Source organism: Atractosteus spatula, chromosome 8 (genome assembly GCF_055471065.1).
Source record: "Atractosteus spatula isolate fAtrSpa1 chromosome 8, fAtrSpa1.hap1, whole genome shotgun sequence".
NCBI classification, from domain to species: Eukaryota; Metazoa; Chordata; class Actinopteri; order Semionotiformes; family Lepisosteidae; genus Atractosteus; species Atractosteus spatula.
In genome coordinates this window covers 45003104-45027772 of record NC_142713.1, presented here as the reverse complement: position 1 = coordinate 45027772, position 24669 = coordinate 45003104, and the positions used below count along the sequence as shown (strand labels likewise).

Genomic DNA, 24669 nt, shown 5'->3' with positions numbered 1-24669 from the left:
GATTTTTGAGTTGACCTGTGTTATTGCATTATTACCCAAAGACCTGTGTCTACCTTCTCAATTTTGGAAGTCTTCATGTATTATTAAAAACCTTCAAAAATGATTGACCAAGTGGATCCTAGATAGCGTATTTACTGAATGATGTGTGTGTTCTTTTTTCAGATATGCACTTATTTGGCCATTATCCAGCACATGATGAATTTTTTCTTGTTGTATGCAATATCTGCAACCAAGTAGTAAAACCCCAGGTTTTCCAGACGCATTGTGGTGAGTATTTAAATAATTCAAGCCTTTGAGGGATCAGAACTGACTTGATTCAGTACATTGAGTCAATCGCTGACTGTGACCAGGACATCTCAAGTAGTGAGGCACAATTAGCTCAGTGTCGCCCACAGAGTAAGAGTGGGATTAGTCACAGCTTCAGCTGTAACATCCCTGTGACGTCCTGCAGAGGCAATAGTGAGGAACACACCTCTCCACCATTCAGCGTTGATCCACTTGTTTTTCACTGCATGACTTACAGTGGTTTGTAGCGAAAGATGAATCGCTTGGTGGAGAGGTGTGTTAGAAGAGCCTGTCTACACTACTGCCCCCTTGTGGGTACAGGGGTCGTTGCCGACATCAAGACATAATTGGAATTCCAAATTGGGTGGGTATGCAATACAAAATTACACCCGTAGCTCTTTTTTACGAATGCAATTAGTTCCCAGAAACCCTTTTGTATAGCGAAAATTAGTAAAAAGAAAAACCTACTTTCATTATTGTTTATGGGGAAAAAGCACGATCTGTTCTGGACACCAAAAATGTCCCTCCTACTTTTACTTTTTTCACCAAAAAATGAAAAACGAAACAATCACGTTAACACTGTGGTTTGTGTTTTTTGTAATGAAAAACACTGCTTCCCTAGTCACACATCATTAATCATACTAGTGGGTGAGTGATAGTGGATTAGTGAAATGTGATGCGAACACTGCACTATGATATGAATTTAAGACAATTGTCAGTAAATTGTGTGCAGTTTTTTTCATAGAGTTAAATCTAGAAGTGTTCCGTCACTGTTTGTCACAGGACGGACTTATTTTGTTATTCAGTCTTAATTTTCAGACTTACTTTTTACTTTAAGTACAGTGTTGTCCTGTACAATATCCACTTCATTTGCGTTTTGTGTAATGACACACACTCACAATTTTCATTTTCTAAACACCTTTAGGGTCCATGATGAAGTCTACACCATTAATATTCTTACCAAAAGAGCACACACAACAGCGAACAACGCACAAAGCAAGACGTGGTGAACTGTATCACACATGTCTCTTGTGCCAATATGTAGGTTCTGTGCCAACACTCACCCATACTAGAGGGTGAGTGATAGTGGGTTAATGGAATCTGTTGCAAATGCTCGATATGAAACGTGTCGCCTTCCTCTTCACTCTCTATATTTGGCAGAGATTTTGAAATGTTTCTTCGTAGTAGTTCTTTCTAGTTTCGAGTTGGGTTTCGTTAGTCGAAATGTGGGAAAAAATTCACATGCTTCGTACTATCTAATTTTCATAAAAAGAAAATTTGTAAAAAGAGGTACGGGTGTAGTTGGTGACTGGAAAATTAAACATGGATTTTAAAAATGGATTTTAGCTGGTATTATGCAATACTTTGCGGTTTAGTATTGAAACAGTCTAGCTCTTTATTTAATAGCTCAGCGTAATGGTTCAGTGTAATAAAATTTGCTTTTACAAATAAGAAACCTTTTTCCGTACATTTGGTAGAAATTGAATTAGATTACAAATTTGAACACTGTTATTATATTGTGAGGGTGCATCATTTGCTTTTCTAATGTTTACTTAATGTATACTGTACTCTCTGTACGACTGTCTCATTGTCAACACAAGCTGCAAAGTTCACTCTAGTGATTTGATACAACATCACAGTTATGTAAATTCGGTATTACGGCAAGATTGCCTGACTTTGTGTCTTTAATGTTAAGTGCTAAGTCAGAGGTTGCGAGAAATGCGAGTACTGTTAACTTACATGGTTGCTATACTTTTCTGTTCCTGGTGGATGTCCAACATGCACATAGTCTTAAGATGGAAAGTTGGAAAATTTTGGGCATGAAAAAGTTTAGTGCAATTCTAAGTGATAACTAACACAAAAACTTTTAAGTAAATTGTTTGCAATTTCTTTCGCAAAGGTCTTTCCATGGTTCATACTTTTTACTTTTTCGTTTGACACATTTTAGTGTCTTTGTAACAGTTCCCAATTCCTGGAAAACACCAGGCATACACAGGCATAGAAATGGCAGGCAAGTGAAGTAGGGAAATATCAAGGCTAGGGGTATGATTCTGTAAAGTGGGAACTATACTGATTGAGGTATACAAAGTTGCACTTTATCCCCTTTATCATTTTGTACTGTACTCTCTGTTTTCTATAGAATGGTTTAAAGATAATGGAGTTTGTGTAGAGATGTAGAATCACTTTTTCGTACCTTGCTTCTTAAATTAGTTAAGTGATTAGGAATCTGAACTGTCACTTGTTAAGATGTGTGAGTGTTCACTAAACCTAGAAGAGATGTCATTGTGAAATATTATAATTTAACAAATTATTTTTTTACATGTAATAAGTTTTACATCTGAGATGGAGGGTGCCAATGTATTTGTAACTGTAGGTTTCACTAGTCTGAATTCATAAAAACCAACCTGGGTTTGGAAAGGATTGTTAAATTTTCAGGAATTCCAAAAATTACTATCCTTGGTAGACAAGTGAATACAAATGAACACTGTTTGGTTTAATGATTCTAAACACTTTCATCAAATTGTTAGTGACAATTATGCAAAATATAAGAAGGTTTTTTATATACGGGTTTTAATATCCATCCAGAAATATCCTTTGCTGACTAGTAATGTCACGTACCCCATTTGTGAGCTATACAAATGGCAAAACTGCCACCCAGATCGTAAATCTGCCAGAAAAGAACCAGAGGTTTACCACCTGACCATTTTATTGTTTTGGTGTCTCAAAGGTTCCTGGAACTGTCGATTAAATTGAGGCGAGGTACAAAACATGCTCCTTCAGCGGTTTCAGAATGAAAAACAAGAACTGGAGAGAGTTTTCATCATGAGAATTGTCAAGCCAAACTACATACAGTAACTAGTGTATAGTAAAATGTGTTCACATCTGTACAAGTACACATGTATATAAACTCATATTGCATGGGGAGGCCTAGCCATGGGTAGGCAAACGTGTTGCACAAATGCAGGGTCCCTGAAGGTTTTAGAGGCACCTTTTAATGAGCTCCTGATCAAGACCTGGACAAAACAAATATTGTGACTTCTTGTCAAGGATTCAACAAGGATACAAGTGTTTATTTCAGCGCCCATGCACACCAACAGTGTCAGTGGCTCTTTACAGGGTAAACCATCCAAATAACAGTGAACAAAAGTAAAAAAGATAAGAGAGAAAAAAGGTGGAAAAGGAGGAAAAGGCATACATTAATCATAAGCTTGACTAAACAGATAAATCTTCAGTGTGGAGTTAAAGACTGCGAAAGAGTGTACATTTCTCAGATTTTTAGGCAGTAAGCTCCTGAGTTGTTGGAGCAAGGCAGCTGAAAGTGTGCACAACAAGGTGCTTGTACCTGTAAGAAGGTGCTTCAAAAAGATGAGCCTCAGCAGAGTGTGGAGCATCTCGCATAGGGAGCGATGAGGGATGCTAAGTATTGTGGGGATTTGGTGTGTAGGGCTTTACTAGCTAAAAGTAAAATTTTGAACTAAATGCACTGGGTGATGTCCACTTATTTGGTTCAATTAAGCCATAAAGATCTGAGATGGAGTGAAAACCAGAAACCAGAAGGCAGCACTCCAGAATCAGGGCTGGATACCCTTGGCCTAGACGACAAATTATCAAAAACATTTTCAGAAAGTTAAACATAGGACTTACATGTGTTTTATGGTTACTTTTCTATAAAAGTTAAATTATTACTATCCCATATCATGATCACAATCATGACATATTATCCAGGATCCCCTGGCTCATGAAATGCACAGATTTTGGGCCGTATAACATGTGAGGGCTGTGAACTTGTACTGAACTTGTTAAGTGCCTGTAAGAAGAGCATGTTCCCGTTTCCAGTCATGCATGTGCTGGGTTGTGACTTCACGAGCAAATAAAATCTGGGACATTGCATTCTCACTGATCTCTCATGCACTGGGACATCCCCAACACGATCATGAAATAATAATCACTTGCTCAATATAGTGACACCTAAAGCTGTGTTTGGCATCCGTTAAAGGCTTGCATATATTAAAAACCATTTGTGATCATGTTTTCCTGAGCAATTGTGATTGGCTGTGTTCCTTAATTATTTATAGTGTTATGTTGTGAAGGATTCATTTGTTAACTTTGTCCCGATTTTGAATATGTGGAACAATATAGAAATAGGATGGTTCCATCTTGGTGTTATTGATATTGATGAGCTCTTTGTGAGCAGCAGAGTAACAATGTTATGGTTTATGCTTTATCCAAAGGAATATAGCTTATGATTGCATGATATAATAGAGTATTAGAAGTTTATTCTTTATCCAAGTCAGCTTAGCCAATAATACAATTGAATGATAGGATGGAGGATAGTAAACTTGTAAAAAATAGTTACATATTGCAATTCTAATTATAGTGGCATAGTATAAACCTAATGCAGTAATCTGCTTTAAGCAAGAAGCAAAAAGCTTTGAAGTTCTTTCTAAAAAGTGTCGTAAAATATATTGAGAGTTCGGGAAGCATTAGCTTTTCTTTCTTTAATACACTATTTTCTAAGAAAATTTCCAATGCATAACTCTTTTTATACTGCTAAAGGAAGCATATAATTGTTATTTTAATAAACTAAACTTAGACTTAGTTTCTGTAACATCAGCAGTCTCTGACGCTTTCTGCTTTATTAGGCTAAACTATTTTGACCTCAGTTAATGACTCAGGAAGTTACAATATACAGAATCACTGCTGCATGTATCCTATATTAAAGAAAATTAAAAGATGACAAAATACCATTTTTTTATAACACATATAGACACAGTAGTCCTGCAATACTGATGAACTGGGAAAGTGAAATATAGTAGTTCACTACCAAATCCTGTTGAACTTTTGCAAACTTCTGTATTTCAGGATCATATGTGGGACCATAGAACTCGACATCTACACGAGTGGGAAAGTGAGACAAAATTAGGTTATTATAACACACTCCATTTTCATATTGTAGTATTGTAAGTATGGCTGATAAATGTAATTGGAAGGGCGGTCATGACTTCCAGTGGTCCAGTCTGAGAGAGGTTGCACATTGAATCCGCTTGGGCACATTTCTATTGCTACTTTTGATCAGGATCGAAAGAACAGGATTCATTGTTAACACACTGGTGGCAGATTTTATGTTCCTCTGAGGAAGAATGGGTTTGACAGAATCATCTCTGATCCTGTAACAGGATAGACACACACAGTAGTACATGGTGGATCTCCCACTGTGTGATACAGTACACACTGTGGTGCATCACATCACTAGTTGTGTTTTAACAAAAAGTAATCCAATTACATTTTCTGTTTAAATAACCAATGCATTATATTAGATTTTTCTCTAATAATTACAGTTTTTTCAGCATTCTATAAAGCTTTGCATCGTTTCTACATTTGTGATGCAAAATGTAACGACAACAAAATGCTTTATTTTTTCATCATCTGTCATGATGCTGATGTTATATTACACTTGGAAGTCAAGTTAGGTAAGGAACAAATCAATCTTAAACGTTGTTGATTAAGTTAACTTAATGTGCACATGTGCTCTGTAAGTAGCTGGATAGTGTTTTATCCTCTGCTAGGTTCAGTATTATTCCAGGTGCTGTCATATATTATACTGTAATAAAGTTCACATTACAGTAAAGTGAAATGATCTGACAACATACTTTGTGTTGCTTCGTGCAGTGTTCCATAACACCTTTAATTAAATGACAAATACTGTCTACAACAAATCTGGTGAGAAAATGCTATATACAGTAAAAAAACAATACAGCAGCTCAGTATTACCAATCTAAATTTTTTGTAAGATTGTAAATAACTGTTCAACCTAAGACTGTTTTCACATTTTGTCATATGTAACTGAGAATCCTCCCTCCTTTACTTACAAATGCACACCAAAATCCCTTCTACACAAAAATCCCTACTCTGGGTCTGGCCCAGGCTTTCCATCTGTAAAGAATAGTCAATGAAACTTAACCTGGAAGAGAGAGGGAGATCATATACCATTACAGGAGGTAAAGAGGTGTTCTAGTAATGTGAGAGGCCTGTAAAGAGTACTCTTGGAGATGTGGGTATTTGGAAATAACTGCCCACTTTTCATAAAACAGGTGGATAGGATTTTGAGTCTGATTACTGTATAGCGTGCAAACATGCTTGATGGGCTAAACAGTCTTCCCGCATTTGTGACCCATTGTGCTTTTGTTGAAGATCCCTGTCAACCTGGGAAAAAACAAAGAAAAGAAACAAAGTTAGTCCAAGTGAAAATCATTTTGTCAGTGGTTTACTTGTGAATGAAAAGTCTAAAATAAGAAAGCCATGCATAGTGCAGGATTCCCACCTCTGGTCATGGACCGCCACAGGTTTTATGGGTTACCTTTAAATCTATTTCTTATCACTTGCGGCATTTTTGTCTTGTCCTCTGAAGCAGGTGATTTGTGCAATAAATAGCTATTGAGATGTTTTCAAGGAAAATTCCATCAACCTGTAGGGCTCAAGAGCCACAGTTTGCTTGTTTTAATTCAATTGATTGACTAAATTGATTAAATCTCATATGTTCCACACATGTACAAATGGATGATTTAAGGATGGATATCCTGCAAGACCTGGTATACTGTTGCTCCTGAGGGCCAGAGTGGGTCACTCCTAATATAGTGGTGCAATGTATGTTCACATAATATGTTTAATAGCGCAGGTCTGTGGACTCCTGTGGCTGAAAGAATTCGTACAGTAAGGACCGCACTGTACAGACAAAAATAGTTTTAATGAAATAAACACTTCTGCCACGGGTAAATAGATTCTGAAAGTAGCACAACCCAAAGTTGTTTCATATAGTAAAATATGGGACTAGAGCTTCAGTGTGACTTTTTAAATGTTTTTACTGCCTAACACATTGTGCTGCAGTAGAGTAAGGGTGATTTCTAAGTGAAATGTAAGAGAAAAGGTTATTTCATTGAAAAGACAGTGTTTGATATATGTTGAATGATCTTAATAAAGAATGAAACAAATCATTGGGCTTGCAACAAAAAACTAAGCTGCAATATTCTAGCCCTCTTCATTTCTTATTTGTGTTTTCTTTCACTGGTAGATCAAACTAAAATATTCAAAAAATACAAATCAACTTAAAATATTCCGCTGTTATAATTGATTTCTTAGGTCTAGAAGACTAAACCACGGGAAATGTTATGAAGTGGCGTTAAGTGTTTTATAGGGTTCAACTTGGATGGCAGCATGATGTTTTATAAGTGCAAATACTGTTAAGTTACAAAGTGTTGCCATCACCTTTATATAATAAAGTAAAATTTCTATAGTATATAAAAGGACTGCATCCATTACAGATTATCTGTAAAAGAAGAGGAGAAATGAAGAACAAGGGTGTTTAAAACTGAAAACAGCAGCTGGAATTTAAAGTGTCTGGACATCATGTCTGGAATATCTCTTTGAAGGCACTTGATGCAAGTATTCAAAGTCCTCAAAGGTATGGACAATGTCAACCCAGAGGACATCTTCAGAATCAGCAGCGAAACACGAACCAAAAGGCACAAGTGGCACATATGAAAGTGCATTTAAAACAAACAACAGGATGCACTAGTTTACACAAAGTGTTGTGGGAGTGTGGAACAAGCTACCCAGCCATGTTGTGGAAACCAATACCCTGGCTTTTCACAATAAAAAGCTGAATAGGAACTTTGTAACAATTAGCTACTAACTACCAAATGAGCTACAGTGGCTGAACAGCATCTCATTTGTTACCTTTTCGGTGTTCTTTTTGAATAAGTACGGCCAGTGGTGACCTTCTCAGATTTGTAAATTGAAGTCCATTTATTGACAGAATTGAAGTACCATTGAATTAATATTTCATATTTAGTGGTGTAGATTAGCAAAAAGTTTATTTCACTTTTACTAAAAGTTAAAGCAGGTATTGCTAATTCCTGATTTTCACAATGAGACAAAAAGTGGCCTTAAAATCCCACTCAAAAACAGAACAACTTATTTTTCATGTACAATGAGAAGGAAGGGTATATAGTTTTCAAGACGGTAACTCCATTAAATAAATTGCATCCTCAGTGGGAGGATACAAACAGTAGAAAAAACAGCAAACATAATATTTTAACAATTAGTGATAGCAATAAGAAGGTTTTCGGGTTCAGTGACCTGCATAGATTTGTGTCTGGGGTTTTACTTATTACCGGTTTGTGGACAACTGTATTAAAAGTATTAAAAGATGTTAAAAACTGTCCTGATGAGTTTTTTTTAATCATTAGATTGAGAAGTTGGAATATTGAAAGGTAACCGTTCACATGTGGTGCATTAATAGATTAATTAAAGGTCGAAGGGCTGAGAGCCACATTCTCACTTCAGTTTAATTTACTAGTTTGGTACATAAAGTGATTCACAGTGGTAGCTGTTGTTGGGTGGGTTTAGAGTAGGGATTTGTGTTGTAAATAGTGAAGACCTTTACTAAAATAAAGTCTTCTTGCATGATATCTTGTGTTCCGCTGTGCTTTTCCATGTGCTCAGGCCTCATGAGCCACCTCCTGCCGAGAGGTAGGCTTGTTGCAGTCAGTTCTGATGACAGGAGGGTATGAACAACTCGTTGAATCTTTAATGTGCGTGTGGGAGTACCAGAGCTGAGCCAGTTACAGATGTCACGTTACAGATAGTGTGAAACTGGACGCCTGCTGTCCAGGTTGGTGGTGCTGTGTGTGCTCAGGGCCCTCAAGTACTCGGGATCGAATCCTGGCAGGGGCAGCGAGAGCTACATGCGTTACATTGGCAATCATGCAGCAATGCAAAATGTGTTTTACTTAGTAGGCCCGTTTCGCATGTGAAAATGTACAGCAATACAGTAACACTACAACATGACATTTTAAAAATGTCCAGCAGATGGTGCTACAACATTGCACATTTTTAATAGCTAAATGTTTTAAAATTAGCATGTTCTTTAGGTGCAATCGTAGAAGCTAATATTCATGGGAGTTATTCAAGAAGTACATTTTTACTTTGCATTTTTAAAGTGCTTGTTGTAGAAATTGTCTAAGTGAACAGCTTAGAAAAATTCATCATAGTCTTTGTCATAGATGTATGTGAATTGAATGGGGCAATTAACTAGATTCCCGGGCCCCTGCTTTTTACGTTTATGCAGTTTGCTATTTATTATGACGTTATCACAATTTACAGCATATGTACCATAATAATAATACGTATGTAGAGGAGAATCACTTTCCTGTACTCAGAGCGTATTAAGACTTTGCAGAAGATTCAGTACCTTGTATCCTGTATAACAGTAATTTATTTTTCAGCATAGGTTTGGAAACAGTCTGCATTTTCATAGGGTAATAGATACAACTGATCAATGTTGAATTTCCAGTCTAATCAGTGTTTCCACATTGAAAGGAATATTTTGAAAAGCTCAATTCTGGGACGACAATGCATTTCAGGCTAGAAGGAGCAGAAAGTATTCAAGGACTGAGACTTCAAACAACAACAAAAAAGGGTGTAGAGGGCAGACTCTGCTTATATCCTCTAGCCCTTCTAGCCAAATTAGTAGATAGTCGGGTTCTCTTCCCGGCATTTCTTGACGGAAGCCAGGGTATCAGCTTCAACCAGCTTTTTGTTCCATACCCCCCACACCTCTTTATATATTTATATATATAAGAAAATTATAATTTCTTATTTATTGCACATCTGCAGTCATTGTTTACATTCAAACTGTTTACTTGTACATTGTCTACTGTTTGTTTGTATATTGTCTTAATGCACTGTCTGCACTTTGTGTTTTTACACTTGTTTTAACAATCGAGAGACTTTCTGTAAGGAAGAATTCCATTGTACCAGTACATGTACCGGTTACGTATGGCAATAAAGTTCAAGTTCAAGTAGAACATTCCCTTAAGCCCTGGAATGTATCTGATAGCTATTGCCCAGTTTGATTTCCAGAGCAGCAGTATTCTTTTATATAATGTGGTGATCAAATTTGTGCACGATATTCTAAATTAAATACTAATATTTATTAATGGAACCTAAGCCACGTATCATTGAGCAAAAACTGTCCAATTGGGAGAAGGTCCACATAAGCACAGGGAAAATGTGCAAACTCTGCATGTACAGCCTAAGACCAGCGTTGAGCTCAGCACCTTGGAGCTGTAAGGAAGCAGTGGTAAGCATCCCACTACCCTGTTGACTATGAGTCACACGAGTTAGTGTAATTTATAAAAACCAAACCATCTTCTTTATGGTCAGATTTCATTAGTCCTGTGGCCTCTGTACAGTGGTTCACTGCTCTCTACAGAGAATTCTTCATGATTTTTTAAAGGTTTTTTTTGTAAACATTAGTATAGAGTCTCTGATCTGTAACTGGCTGTTGAGTGGGGTGCACACCTAATTCTGTGTACAGCCTGCCTTACGAATGCCTGTAGCATTTTAAGATTCACCTTTTGAAAGTTTTTGAACCCAGTGTATGTTGTAGACATACTCTTGTGTGAATTTCTTCACTTGTATCATGTTTCATACTTGCTGAAGAATTTCTTCATATTTAAGCTTGCATTTAAGTATGGTATCCATGTCTCTGGAAATTCCATTTAATGTTCCTATATTTTGAGAGTTTCTTCAGAATAAAATCATTGTAGTTTGGACTTTTATTTTTGATGTAATTCAAAATATTATTGCACATTCAGAGTATGGGGGTTTCTTTATAGTTATAGTTTTTTTGTTTCATCTTGCTGCTAAAAGGTTATAAAGATAAATGTTTGATGCCAAATGTTTTTCTTCCATTATAAATTGTACGCTTGACACATGCACAAAGAGCAGCTCCACAGAGTGCCAAGTGTAGCTGTACAGTTGTATAATTTGCAAAGAGCCTCTGGGACATTGTACGTACAATACAGAGTGAGGACTAATTCTGTCATAAACAAGTAACATTCCATTCCAGAAATCCTGCCCTGTTGATGGGGGTAGAGTGGTGTACGATTTACTTTCACTTTTGGTGTGTGGATTTAGCACAACTGCTTCACCAGAGGACTTGGTGTTTTTGTGTGGGTTGCACGTGCGCTTGTATAGATAACGTATGTCTAAACAGGGAAAGGCAGTAGCGTTTTGTGCTTGTTATTCTTGGCAGCAGGCCATCTTTCTCTGAGCTTGTGCTGCCTGGTCACAGTAGGACCTGAAACTTGGGCGTTTGATAAGTGCCTGTCCTACTTACGTTTGCAGACTTCTGGAGATTAACTTCTGCTGCAAACAGCACGTGCCGGCATAGGAATAATGCCATTGCTGTGTGGAATGAGTGCTACGATGGACAGTCAGTTTAGGATTCCTGTTGCAGTCTGTGTGGCGTTTTGAAGTACTCCAGCCCTGGGAGGTGCAGCATGTTTACAGTTTTTGCACAGCCTGATCAGGCAGGCCGCCTGTGCCCATGTAAGTGCCTTGAGTTTGCATTTGTTGCTCGAATGGCAGGGTGTTGTAATTCGTTCCCAGTTGCTGACATACTTTTTTTTCCCTGTGTGATTTTTCTGTAACGTTGATTTAATTTATGAGTGTAACCAAAGTGTTTCAAATCCATCGGGACCTGGGTCTTTCACATTTTGCTTCACTGGGAAGTGCTTAAGTTGTTTACTGCAGCCATGACCTACAGGGCATTTCAGTTTCATAGCAGCACTTCAGAAACAGTCCTCAGTTCTTGAGTCTGACTCTGCCTAGCTAAAAAGATGGTTGACATTTTTTTTTCAAGCTGCGTTGCACTACTTCCTATGGCTGCACAAAAGCCATGATACAGTGAAACCCCAGTCGTTTCCTTTACAGTACAAACTTTTAGCCAGAAGTGAGTTTTGTTTTAGTGTACCTTTCGGAGAAAGACTTTTCTCTGTCATTGTGATTTGTACATTAATGTGAAATGTATCATTGTGATACCATATAATACGTTTAAAGAGGAGAATACATGCATTTAGAAGGGTTGATTTTTGTGGTCACACTGTTTGCTTTAGAGGGATTTTTTCCTATTTGTATATAAATGACACATTTATTTTAAATTGATCATGTTTATTTTTCTGTCATTTTTTTCTCTTTTATGAATATCTTGAAAGAGATACTCATTTGTCTTAATCTACACGGTACATGAATATTACGTAATATGTTTCTGGATGAAAATCCTACGTGGCCTATAGTGCACTCAACAACCAGTCTCAATTGATTTTAAGATCCAAAGTTTTTATTACAGACTTTTACAAATTACCCTGATGGGATAGCTCAGGGAATTGCATAATGTCTTATATTGTTTCTTGATCTTATGGTTTTCATTAGAATTTTAGGATTTTATAGATTACATAATTATGCAGATAAGGAAGAAGAATTTTAACCAAGATCTTTGCCAGTTAACTTTTAAAAAGCATTGTTTTGACTTGCTAGAAGAGGTGGTTCATTAAAACAAAGAATCCAAAGCCTTTGTTAAAATAAACAATACTTTTTCTATGAGCAATATGACTCATGGTAATTTAATTTCTAGTTGCAGCTCCCTCAACATTTTAGAACTGTTTGCACTCCTTACAAACCAAGATTTGCAAGACAGCAATTTACTGTCTAAAATGAAATGTGTACTGCTTTCAATTAAAACATAATTTATTATTTAAGCATTTTTCTGCTGCTTAAAATGAATTGTCACTTAATATAACTTCAAACCTATGTTATTTAATATTCTGATTACAAAACTAGCGTACTGTAGATCAGTTGAAATTTATATGACTTGGAAGGTACCACTTATGAGATGCGGGGGTGACCCACCAGCTCTTTTCTTTTTGTTTAAACTTAGAGGTGCTGGAAATGTCAACTTACATGCATAGATATCTGTAAAATGTTTCTGTTCAGGGGGCCTATAGTTACTAACTCTGTGGACGAATATGCAATCAGAAGAGATGTGACTGACGAGAGGAGGCTATTCCGCCCAGAAAGCTCATTTGTTTGCTCATAGCAAATTAATCAGAGGAACCCATCAAAGTATTTTTTTAAAGAAACCTTCAACAACATGGCTGGGTAGTTTATGCCAGATTCCCATTTCCCTGTGTATAATAATAAGTGCCTCTTGCACTCAACATGGTCCTATGTGAGCATACCCTTAATTTTACTTACCTATACACTACAGGTGGGGGCGGGTGTTACATGCAATGGTATGTTTATGTACATTAATTGAAAGAATTGTGTATGTATGCTGGAAATACACAAAACTTTGGTAAAGAATGGTTTCTTACAAAACCAAACACAGTAGTATTATTCTTTAAGGCAAAAAGCAAATTACATCTTTCGTGAATTATATCTGGTCAGCAGTGTAAAGCAGCAGTTAGGGAGCTGGACTCATAACTGGGAGGTTGTGGGTTCAAGTCCCAGGTGAAACACAGCTGTTGTACGCTTGAGCCAAGTATATCAACTAAAAGAGTGCAACTGTAAGTTGATTGGAAGAAAGCATCAGCCAAATAAAATGGGAATAAGTAGTAACATTTGGAGTTGTTTTCGTCTTTTTACTGATGTTTTTCTTGATTTGATTTTTTGAGGCTTTGTATTCCATTTTATCTAATAATGTTCTAAATCTTTAACCAATTTGACTGATTTGGTCAATTTTATTAGTGCATTCATTTTCGTGTTCAGTATTTAATTGAATATTTATTTTTAATTACACTGTAGTTTCAGCCTGATTTTTATAACTATTTCAAGCAAAGATTTATTTTAAATGATCTCTGCCATTAGTGTTAAAATATGTAAATAGTTATCTGGAGCATAGTATATTTAGAAGGTGGTTTGGTGTCATGCAACATGCAGTTCCATGTAAAATAATTCAGATTAATTTCATTAGTACAACTACTTCACAGTTGTGGTTTGACAGAGTTAATAAACCATTTTCTTTATTTTTTGTGGAAACATTTCAAACCATTTTATTCACTTTTCAGACAGTTACATAGCAGTAAAACCAGTCTTGTTAAAGTTGCTAATGATCTGCTCTTGGCAGCTTATTCAGGTGCATCTTTCCTCTTAGATCGCATTTCTGCCTTCTCTAAGGTAATTCATCACATGTCAGGTTTTGAGTTTATTTTAAAATCTTGCTTATGTTCAAGACTCTTATCATATGGCTTCCCAGTATCTGGGGATAATGTTATTTGTTTATTTCCTTACACAAGACTTTCGCTCAACTGATTCTAGTTTACTGTGTGTTTCCACTGAAAGAAACCGCTTTTACGTCTAGTCCAAATATGTACTTTTTTTAGAAAAGCTTTTTTATTATATTTATCTTTTGTATCTTCTTAGTCTTTGCTTTATAATTTTCATTGTGTAATCTTATCGATTGCATTGTAAATAGCAGCTATTATAAAGCTATTTAGATAAAATGAAAAATATGATTAAGTTAGAGGTTGACAAATATATATAATTAAAAGTGTCAACTGTGTATAATATTGTTAGATATAGTTGTCTTTATATAGCACCTTTCTTTCCTAAGAATTTCTAAATAGCTTAATTTCCAAAAGTGCCTTGCAAAAGTATTCCCCCTTCCTAAGATGTCCCATTTGTCGAAGTATTAATGATGTGTGCACATATTTTTAATAAAAACTTGAATGCTGCAACTGAACACTTCTATTGAGGGAATAAACTAAATGTAACCAAAAACTAAATCAAAATAAAATATGTTAATTAAAAATAGTCACCACCTTTGCTATGGAAAACATAAATCCGTTCAGGGCACTGACTGAATTACTTTGTAATTTGACAATTACTTTTTACTATGAGTTGAGTGGCCTGGTAAACTGGTAAGCACTATTACTGAATAAATGCACAAATAAGCAAAGATTCAACCATGAACATCAAGGAGGTAACGTAAACACTGTCTTTGAAGTGTGCCACCTAACATTGGGTCGCCAACAAAGCAGCAACCCAGTTTTGCTTAGTTGTGAATAGTCATGAACAGGTGCAGCCTTTGCTTCTGAGAGCTGATGAGATCTTTCCACAAGGGTGTAACCCTGCTCTCATTAAATATCCTTCTCATTATATTAGACACTATATCCTACTTGCATTTAATAATAATAATTTAATTATTGCTTACACTTATAAAGCGCTTTTCTGGACACTTCACTCAAAGGGCTTTACAAGTAATGTACTGTAGCCCCCACCTGGATGATGTGACGGCAGCCATAGTGTGCCAGAACGCTCACCAAACATCGGCTATTACTGGGGAGGAAAACATCAAAGTATGTTATCACTGGATTGATTTAAGTTTTTTCATATCTGAACATTATTGTATGGCTTTAAAATGCAAGTCAGATGAAGACTATTTCTAGTTCAGCAGTCCAATACAGAAGAATAATAAAAGGCAACCTCATTGTTTTTCTCTAGCGAGAGGAAACATACACTTGTGTGCAGTATGTGCCCGTATGTCTATATTATACAATAAAGCCCCCACGAGTGTTTTAACTTTAACTAGCAGAATTTAATCTATTTCTTTATGATGTGCAACCCTTTGGCTCTACAGGTAGCTGGGGAATAGTTGCACAGTGATTAGAGAGGACTGCCCTTCAAAAACCATGCATAGCAGGAACAGTAAGTTGTATGGCATTTTACTATACTGATCATTTTACTGTACTGATCAACTGAGTTGTATAAAATAAACATCAAATGTTTTTTTTTAATGGAATTAACTAACACTTTTAAACCAATTAACAGATGTAAATTAAATTCATGTAAACTCCATTTCACCATTTTACACATTTGCAAAGCCACTGCAGTTGGGATGCTGCTGCACTGATTAACGGCCAGTTTAATTACATTCATGTTTGACTTAGAGTATAACCTGATATTTATTCCTTATTTTCCACAGTTTAATTTTTTTGACAGTATATAATTTATAAGCTTAATTAATATGTGAAGAGGATGATTATGTTGCTGTTACCAAAACAGATTGTCAGTTTTTATTTTTTGCTTAAACATCCCCAAAAAAGTTAACTATTTTTTTTCTGAAATCTTCACAAAAGGAGATGCTCAGTTGGATGCTTCATTCTTCCGATTCTGAAAATTAATTTTCCTGATTAAAATGGGGGTTAAAGAAGTCGTTTATACCTCAGGCCTATCACAAATGACAAGCCTTGCACTTAATGGCAGCATTTTGCTGACCAGAATCTTTTTGTTTCAACCCACTGGAACCCTGCTGTCCAGTGCTGGATTTGTCATTTTTCCTTTACAGGTGGTTCAGAAAAGCTCAGCTTGGCCCACACGGAAGAATTGCGAACACAGAAAATAATCAGAAGGTTTATCTTGTGCGCTTTATGAGCTAGTATGTGACGTCTTTGAGTCAGGTATCAATGGTAAAGTACAGTACATCTAGTATTTTGCAGCCTACTGTATATAGTGGTAGCTGCGTTGATGTGTTGTCTGCAGGGAGTGTGATGTGAAAGTAGTGTTCTTGGTGCAGAGATTATTAGTTTTGGGATGGGCTTTATGGTGCAGGAGTTTGCAACCCTCCAGCCAGCAGTATCGGCATGTGAAGATGTTTTGCCTGGCTTGCCTAGTCATTTTCTGTGTCATCAAATGACAGACCTGATATTTCGTGCATTTACAGTATGGGCTCACTCTCAGTTATATGTTACTTCACGAAATTGAATCTGATTAATAAGCAGTCTCACTCCCTGCAGGATTCCACAGAGGTAGAAATTTCCAGGGGATCACTCGTCACTCAATATTAGAGAATCACTTAAACATCCAAGGGAAAAAAAATGTAAAGCCGAAACTGCTGTATATTAGTTGTATGTAACATATTCCTTATGTATAATATCATATTGATTTTACGGGACACACACTCCCAGAAAATTAAAAGGTCAGGGAATTCACTGGGGAGTGCAAGTTGTTAGAAAGGGGTGTTACTCTTTAATATAACTACATGTGTAGCTGATTCCAAATTTAAAATGTGTATAGAAGCAGGATGAAGATAATGAGTCTGATATCTAAAACAAATGCAAGTTGTCTTTTGGCAAAGCTACCAGATGACAAATGGCATTTATTCTATAAACTGTAGAAGTCCTAGGAGTTTTTAAAGTTAAGAATGCACTCCCAGTGTCTTTTATCAGTTCACTATATCTTGCTCTGAGAAATTTTGTTCAGCAAACGTCACAGCAATATCTATAATGAGTAATTAAGAGTTTCCATGAAATATCCTTAGAAGTAAATAATACTGATGAATAATGCAAATAGTTTTTTTTCCTTGTGGCTACATATCAATTATATCTTTTATAGAAAACAGAGTAACTGGATTCATTACACTGGACACAGAGGTCAAGTCATAATCACCATTTTCATAATTCACTTCTGATTTCTAACAAAGCTTATATGAAAATGTACTTAATTGTATAATCATTGCTTATTTTTATTTTGATATCCTCATGAAGTTTGAAGCCTAGTGCTGTTGTAAACTGAATCAGGAGCTGCTGCAGCTTATCTGGTATTTGGCTTTGAGCCATATTGATGACTAATTTTTTGGACAGCAGGGTGTACTGTGCCACACTCCAGTTTGTTGTTCTGCACAGCTCCATGTGATGTCGTTTCCAGAGATAGCAGGCTGTGATTTAAATCTGTCATGGTAGGACTGATTATGAAATAATGCAATTATAGCTGTACCAAGACATTAATAGATTTACCATCTAAACGAAACGTTTTGAAATATTAGTAATTATGACTTTGATAAGTACTGTGTTGGATGATATGTTTGGTTCAATAACTAGTTACTTTGCATATACAGTACTTTAACATGTAAATGAACCTCAAATGAATTGCAACATTCATATCAACAAGTTTTATTAATCATTTAGGCCTTGGTCTCGGAAAACAGATCATTCCTTTGTTTAATCACTATTATTAAATCATGTTTTTCTGTAGATGCTTTTCATGCTTACAAAAATGTAAATGTTACAGTTTGCAATTCTTTGTCTTGTCATTATTTTACAATGTGTGTACATTAGGCCTTTATTTTTTAATAGTAATGTCTGCTTTGAAAGAAATAAAGGCTTCTATGAATTATACTGAACTTCTGAAGGAATGTTAGATGAGGTTCCTCTGTGAACAGACTAGCAACTTTCAAGTCAAAAGACCAGGTGATAGACTGTCAGATGAAATGCACTGAGGAGAAATGTGACTTGCTAATAGTAATTTTTATCTGCAAGAGAATTAGTTGTAAGGAGCATTTAAAAACTGTCACTTTTTTGTACAACATGACAATTAGTTTTTATGTCTGCCGCCTTTAGATGAAAAGTAGACTTTTCTTCAGTTCTTTCTTTTTATGTTACACTGTACATAGTTGTTTGATCTTTGGTTTGCTATTGTCTAGTAAGTTCTTCGTGGAAGTTCTTCAGTTTTTGTTTTCAGTCAGAATATCATGCGGAACCATCTGGTTATAAAACTAGCTTTGAGCACAATCCTACAAACAACCTTAAAGTGTTGTGTATGTGCCAACATTGTTGTACTCAAAGGATTACCTTTTGCTTTGCCTGACCTCTGACCGCTGTGAAGTTCTCACCTGCTGGTGGTTTCTACTGGATGCAAGTCTTCTTATTCATCTTGTGGACCACTGCTCTATAAAGCTCTGAGAAATATCAATGCAGTACTGTTTTTCACTCTGATTCTTTTGAAAATCAACCAGAATCCTGTCATTTAGTATACAAGGTATATGACATCTGTGGCCACTTAGGAATCATCCAGAGATAGAAGTATTTACTAAGGGGCTCTAGCTGGGCAGTGTACCTCATGGATTTACAAATATTAATGTTTTTCGCTCTAATCAGTTAAGATTCTTTTGTTGCTGCTTTGGCATTCATTACTGAAATGTGTAGTGTGTTTTGAAATCTAGGTTGCATGGCTCAAGGCTTTTTATGCAGCTTTTGTGAAGGTAGTTTTGTGAAATATTCAGTCTTTATTCAGTCTTTCAGCTCATTTAAGGCTTTGTTGTAAAATAAGCCTGATGTACAAGTGATCTTGAAACTAAAATGAGGCATCAGCCAAAATGCTGTCTGTTAAACCAGGTTGCTTACCTTGCTGTGTGCTTTGTAGAAACATCCTGTTCTTTGGAGCAAGGGGGTGAGCTATAGTTTTTATTACCATTTCAGTTTTAAAATACGATGCCTGCAAGGAACTGAATATTGTTCTTTTGAGTACCTGGATTGGAAAGCCTTGAATGGTACAACTGTATCAGGTTCTGAATTTTGGGAACTGGCTTCCTGTACCTTCCACTACCTTTGTAGCTGTATTTTCAGGATTGTATGTAGGATTGTGGCTGTATTATGTGAACTAAAAGATGAGATGCCAAGAAACTGATTCGTGGCTTTGTTTTCTGAAGATTAGATTTCTGTAACTCTGTGCTGGTCTCTCTTAAGTATACGAACAAGCTTCAGTACATTCAGAATTCAGTTCAGAAGGTCCTGCAGGTCCATTAGGCTTGTTTTGTTCTTCCTGGACTGGCACCCAGATCCCTCTCCTATTTTTCAGTACTCCTAATAATGTAGCTCTTTGCTGCATGAAGTAATTACTGAGCTATTGGGCTCCACTCTGACAACTCAGATCATTAACTTTGGGTTTTGCAGTGTGCACCCATGCTGAGATGTTGAACGATAGGGATTTCTACATAACTGCACATAAACTGGCATGTTGTACCTGAGACTCTCCATCTCCGTTTTAAAAGACCTTTAAAAACACATTTCCTGATGTTTAAAAATAACACTACATGGCTGTATTGCCGTTTTGCTGTATTGTGTATTCTTATTGCTTATGTTTTTAATTGTAAAGGACTTCATCATGATGTCTTGACATGCAAGGGATTATATAAAAAAATATTGAAAAATGTATCTCTATCAAAAAGAATTCTTAACATCTTTAATATTAGCCATCGTTTCATTAGTGTGTGTGATGTATTTCACATACAACAATGATCACCTTTTGAGTTTATTACATGGTAATTGTTAGTAATGTACATGTCCATTCACACACAGAAGTAAATATTTAGTCTTTAGTGTCTATGAATTTTGGATGTTATTGTACATGTGCTATGAATGCAATGAATTTCGGGTATGTTGTGACATTTATTTTTTGTCTTTACATTTTGCAGAAAGAAGACACGGTTCTGTGTTTAAACCTTCCCCATCACCAGCTTCATCCCCCTGTAATTCTAGATCATCATTAGCCCAGATGAAACCCAAAGTCTGTGTCACCCACAACTCAGTCAACAGCAACTCAAAGCCATTCAGAATGCCCAAAGACAATCTGCATACCTCCATTAATAAGCAGCAGCACACAGTCTTTGCTTCGAAAGTGCCCAGGGATAAACCATGGTGAGTTCTTGCTGCCCCTGTAGCTTTGATAATTAAAAAAATGTTTTGTTGATGTTTTATTTATTTAGGCTATATGTAATGATAAACTTGAACAGGTAAGGTTATTGTTCTTAATAGACTGCATCAGTGGATGCTACAACAGACACTGCTTCATGCACCTGGACATTCACTGTCTTCAAAGGCCACTTCTTGCATTTTCACTGCTGTATTTTTTATCTCAAAAGATTGAAGATTTATTTTTTTCAATGAAATTTTTATTACTTTCACAAAGGTGTCATTTTTCACACATGATCTACAATTTAGTGTTCTTGTGTGCTTTTCACATTGGGAAGTTCAGTTTTGAGATTTTGTGTAAATGGGCAAGGACATTGGAGAGCGCCCTGGACTTGCTTGCAGCATCATGCTTATTATATCGCTGCATTCTGAGCCAACAAGCAGGTCTAATTACCAGGATTTTATTGTTCACGTTCTTTTCACTTCCATTATTCTTCCCAAACTGTGTTTCAGAGCGTGGAAAAGTCCACTGTAACATAGAAACTCAAATGCTAGTGGATGCAATTGGGATGTTATTGCAGGGCTCTGAGTAGGTGGTTGGTTTCCACTTTCCCTTAAACATTTATTTAATTGATATATCCTAAAGTGGCAAAGTGGACACAATCCAGTTAGAACTTTGCTACTGTTGCTTAAGTGTTTTTTTGATTCATACTTTGTTTATATTGATAGTCATAAAAGTGTTTCAAGCATTTCAGCATTGTAGTTGAGTTTATTTGATCATCAAGTGTGAAGCTTATGAACTTTCATGAACTTTCAGCTGAAATGCTTTGATTGCTAATAGTGCTTTAAGAAAGTATTCACCCCCTTGGATATTTTCACATTTTATTTTGCAAACTCAAATAGATATATATTTATGTGTGATTTTTTTCTCACTACACAAATAATTATTTAATGTCAAAGTGGAGCAAGCGTTTTTTTACGTATATTTTAAAAGAAAACACGGAAATGTCTTGATTTGGCAGGTATTCACTCCCTTTGCTATGACACTCCAAATTAAGCGTGGATGCATCTGTTTCGAATAGTTGATTTTAGAAGAAATATACATGCACCTGTCTATGTAAGGTCTATATCAGTTGACAATGCACGTCAAAGCAGAAACTATTATGAAGCCTAAGGAGCTGTCTGTGCAACTCTGTGATACAGTTATGAGGAGGTATAGATCTGGAAAGGGGGAAACGCATATCTAGGGTTTTGAAAATTCTCAGGAGCAGAGTCAAGTCCATCTTTAGGAAATGGAAAGAATATGGAACCACCAAGACTCTTCCTGGAGCAGGCTGTCTCCACAAATTGAGCAACTGGGCAAGAAGAAGTTAGATCACAGAAGAAGTGACCAAGAACCCAATGACCACGCTGACAGAACTACAGAACTCCATGGCTGAGATCAGAGAACCTGTTCAAGGACAACAATCAATGTAGCACTATGCAGATCTAGCCCCTATGTGAGAGACTCATACTACTGTGTCAAAAGATTCTCTGGTCTGATTAAATAAAAATTGAACTTCTTGGCTGAATGCAAAGTGCTATGCCTAACACAGCTCATCACCCGTGTAACACCATCTGTACCATGAAGCTTGATGGTGGCAGCATCATCACATAGGCATGCTTTTCAGCAGCAGGGACTGGGGTACTTGTCAAGATAGAGGGAACAATGAATGGGGTCAAATATATCACATACCAGCAGGACAGCAAACCCAAGTATACAGGCAAAGGGACAATATGATAGATTTAGAACAAGAGGTGAATGTCTTTGAGTTGACCAGCCAAAGCCCAGACTTGAACCCCAGAATTCCATTGAAAATCTGTAGAAGGACCTGAGTGAAACTTCACTGATGCCACCCATCCACATTCATGGAGCTTGAGCAAAACTGCATGGAAGATTGAGCAAAAATCCCCAAATCCAGATGTGAAATGTTGTTACAGACATACTGAAAAATACTCAAAGCAGAAGTTGCTGTAAAAAGGTGCTTCTAAAAAGTATTGACCCATGGGGTGATAAAGCAGTTTTTCATTTTTCATAATACCATAAAAGTTTTTTAATTTGTTGCATATACAGTATTGTGTGAATTATATTTTTCAGGGGTGATGCATACTTTCTGAAGGCATTGTATTTACATTTTGATCATATTGAAGTGCTGTAGTTCACTTAAGAAAGCTGCATTATCCTTAAGAACCATATACATTAAAACACAAGCACACAGTTATACAATTGCATGCTCAGAAGTACATGATTTTACATTGCATAATTATTTAGAAATTGTTACATCATGTATTTTGCATTTGCCGACCCTAGGGTAAACCTGATTACACATATATGTGGAAATAATTTCTACCACTATAGCTATATGAAAATGTATAATTTATTTAGGAAGGCAGTTAATACTAAACCCTACAAAACAATTTAGACTCATGGAATAATTTAACATGTAACAGCCTTACTGAAACATTCTCTCTCTATATATATATGTTACATGGTAGTGCTTTACAAGAAGGGATGTCCATGTGTGATTAATGGAGAATAACATGTCATGTTAATAGCCCATGAATCAGTTGTGATTTAAGTGTATTTCATATTAACATCACAGGAAATGAATTACATCATGTTTAATGAAATTGAAAATACACTTCTTGTAAAGTGTTACTTAACATATATTATGCAGTTGGCAGCCAAAATGTTTTACACAGGCAGAGATGTGATGTAATTCAGATTATCAGAAGATGGTGTACAGTATATGGCATTGAGACAGAACACATGTTCTAAGGCACAAGATCTAATAGGCATGTGTCTGTTTGGCAGTGTGAAATTCAGAAATAATAAGTGAGGTATATTTAAATGGAATGTGGTGTTTAATCACCCTTGGAATGGTGCATTGAAGTTTCCACATGAGATGTTCTCCCAAATAAACTCAAGGAATGAAAGCACAAACATTTCCTCAAGTTAGAAATGTATAACGGTAAGTGTTGTTAGGGCATTCTTGGAATAACTCATTTGGTAGACTTTTGTCCCATGCACAATATTAGTGAAATGCTAAAACGATGCTTATCAAACACAAACATGGAAGAATGACAACTTGTGTTGACATAATGTTACACATAGTTATAGATTACAAATTTAGTGTCATTTCCTAAAGTTCCCAGATGGAATCTGTAAGTTTTTTACTCTCTGCTTTCACACTATGTGAAATGCTTAATAAATTACTGTTCAGTCTTCTTTATTTACATGTTTTGCCAAATTTTACTGATATTTAAAAAAATCATCCTGGTGCACATCTTTTACATTCTGGACATTAAGCTGCTGGAAGTCTAGAACTGGGGTTATCTTACTTTTCTGTCTGGAAGACCCTTTTTGATAACATCCCTCATAATAAGTATTACCAAATTTTTGAAGTCTAGAGCTATTCTAATTAGTGATGCTGTAATTTATAAAATCTTATTAGCAGCACTGGAAATCAGTAGATGCATTGTAAGCAGTGGCAGGTCCTTATTACACTGGTGAAAATACCCTTAGATTCTGGGGACCTCTTGGACAGTCTCTGAAGATGTCCAAGGGTTTTTCAGTGTTGAGATTGGGGATTATTGAGTGAATTAGTTTACATGATTCTGATTATAAAGAATCTGAGTTTGTTTTCCTTTTTTATTTTTCCTGCCAATAGTTAATCTTATTAACATGTAAAGGCGCATCTGCATTATAGTGTCTGTGAATTTGTGTTTATTACCAGACAGTAAAACACAGGAGACTGTCTTAATCAATCCCCTAAAATTGGAGATTTTTTGTTTTTTGTTTTAGATGAATGGAACTAAATCTAATCTTACTATACCCAGATAACACACTTTTCACTGAATATGAAGATTACTGAGATTAATGTCAAGAGTTGTTCAAACAAAAATAACTTGGTTTATTAAAAGCAGTTCTCTTTAAAAAAAATAAAATCACTGGCAGTTTGGTGTTTGTGTTGGTCTCTAATGAAATAACTTAAACTTATTTTTACCAATGCAAAAAAATAATTGGGCTATTATT

The 24669-nt window shown here is 36.0% G+C and overlaps 1 protein-coding gene across 8 annotated transcripts in view; it reads left to right on the top strand.

The window, feature by feature from the left end:
• The window catches only part of LOC148829668 (ataxin-7-like protein 1), a 52671-nt gene that overhangs the window by 5712 nt on the left and 22290 nt on the right, over nucleotides 1–24669 (top strand). For 2 of the 8 annotated variants that reach the window (XM_088923833.1, XM_088923832.1), the window contains exons 3-4: nucleotides 163–267; nucleotides 20378–20600. In XM_088923833.1, the coding sequence (XP_088779959.1) occupies nucleotides 163–267; nucleotides 20378–20600 (328 nt within the window). Of the gene's footprint in view, nucleotides 1–162; nucleotides 268–5148; nucleotides 5210–11397; nucleotides 11680–15766; nucleotides 15835–20377; nucleotides 20601–24669 lie in introns of those variants that run through there. The other 6 variants (XM_088923835.1, XM_088923838.1, XM_088923837.1 and 3 more) reach the window with 6 other exon arrangements.